The sequence below is a fragment of the Eucalyptus grandis genome, chromosome 11 (assembly GCF_016545825.1).
Source record: "Eucalyptus grandis isolate ANBG69807.140 chromosome 11, ASM1654582v1, whole genome shotgun sequence".
NCBI classification, from domain to species: Eukaryota; Viridiplantae; Streptophyta; class Magnoliopsida; order Myrtales; family Myrtaceae; genus Eucalyptus; species Eucalyptus grandis.
In genome coordinates this window covers 46,814,994-46,816,211 of record NC_052622.1, presented here as the reverse complement: position 1 = coordinate 46,816,211, position 1,218 = coordinate 46,814,994, and the positions used below count along the sequence as shown (strand labels likewise).

General features: G+C 52.6%; 1 protein-coding gene across 1 annotated transcript; it reads left to right on the top strand.

The window, feature by feature from the left end:
• The first annotated feature begins 229 nt into the window (after positions 1-229).
• LOC104426384 (histone H4) lies at positions 230-946 on the top strand. Its single transcript, XM_010039414.3, has one exon. The coding sequence runs from the start codon at positions 349-351 to the stop codon at positions 658-660; it is 312 nt and encodes a 103-aa protein (XP_010037716.1). The 5' UTR covers positions 230-348; the 3' UTR covers positions 661-946.
• The last annotated feature ends 272 nt before the right edge of the window (positions 947-1,218 follow it).

Sequence of the window (1,218 nt, the reverse complement as noted above, 5' to 3'; positions counted from 1 at the left end):
TCCATCGGGACGACACGTCATCGATCCGCACCATTCCACATTGGACCAATGAAAACCCGAGCAACGTCTGAAGAGCTCGGGAACGGAGATCGCAATCTGAACCGTCCAAGGCAATCAGATCCAACGCTCCCCCTGCCTCACCACGCTCAAGTCGAGACGCAACTTGCCACGCGGGCGGAGCCACCCGGCCACTATATAAACTCCCTCTCTCCTCCTTTTCTCCCATCTCACTCCAAGACTCCATCTTTGAAATCGAAACACAAGTTCCTCTTCGTCGAAAACCCTAGAGTCAGGAAATTTTCCCTCGCTTTCTCGCATTTTCTCGAGAAAAAAAGAAGAAGGGAGGAGATGTCGGGCCGCGGGAAGGGAGGCAAGGGGCTGGGCAAGGGCGGCGCGAAGCGGCACAGGAAGGTGCTGCGTGACAACATCCAGGGCATCACGAAGCCGGCGATCCGGCGCCTGGCCCGCCGGGGCGGCGTGAAGCGTATCAGCGGGCTGATCTACGAGGAGACCCGCGGGGTGCTCAAGATCTTCCTGGAGAACGTGATCCGCGACGCCGTGACCTACACCGAGCACGCCCGCCGGAAGACCGTCACCGCCATGGACGTCGTGTACGCCCTCAAGAGGCAGGGCAGGACCCTGTACGGCTTCGGCGGCTGAGCCATTGTCTTCTCGGTGGATTTTCTCATCGTCTTAGATGAGGGGTGGGTTGCTTTTGTAAATCTGTGCCGGTGGGGAATTAGGCTGGTGTTGTTGTAGGGCGGTTGGGGCATACAGAGCAATGCTTGTTTATGTGCTGGGATTCCCAAAAACCATTTTGGGTTTAATCTAAATGTCTTATTGTGTTTTCGTTTCTGGGTTTGAATTTGTTTGTTTCGAAATTTGAAAGAAGTTACCCGAAGGGGCCGAGTGATCAATGTCAATGCTGATCTTAATTAGATTGGAATCAAGTCTTTGACAGAGGTGAAGAAAGAGATTAGTGCTGAATTTGACGATGAGCGTTCATCCATGTAATTCTTTTTCTGGGTAGTTTCATTGATGGCTGGTTGGGTAGATGGTGGGTACGGTCCATCTGCGCAGCGCCTTTCATCATTTGTGGGGGTGAGGTAGTTTTTATTGGTGGCATTTCAAGTCATGTGGGCTGGAAAGGTTAAAAGTTCCATGCCCCAGGCCACAGCTTTTGTCATTAAGGGCTAGATGATGATGGAGCTTGACTCT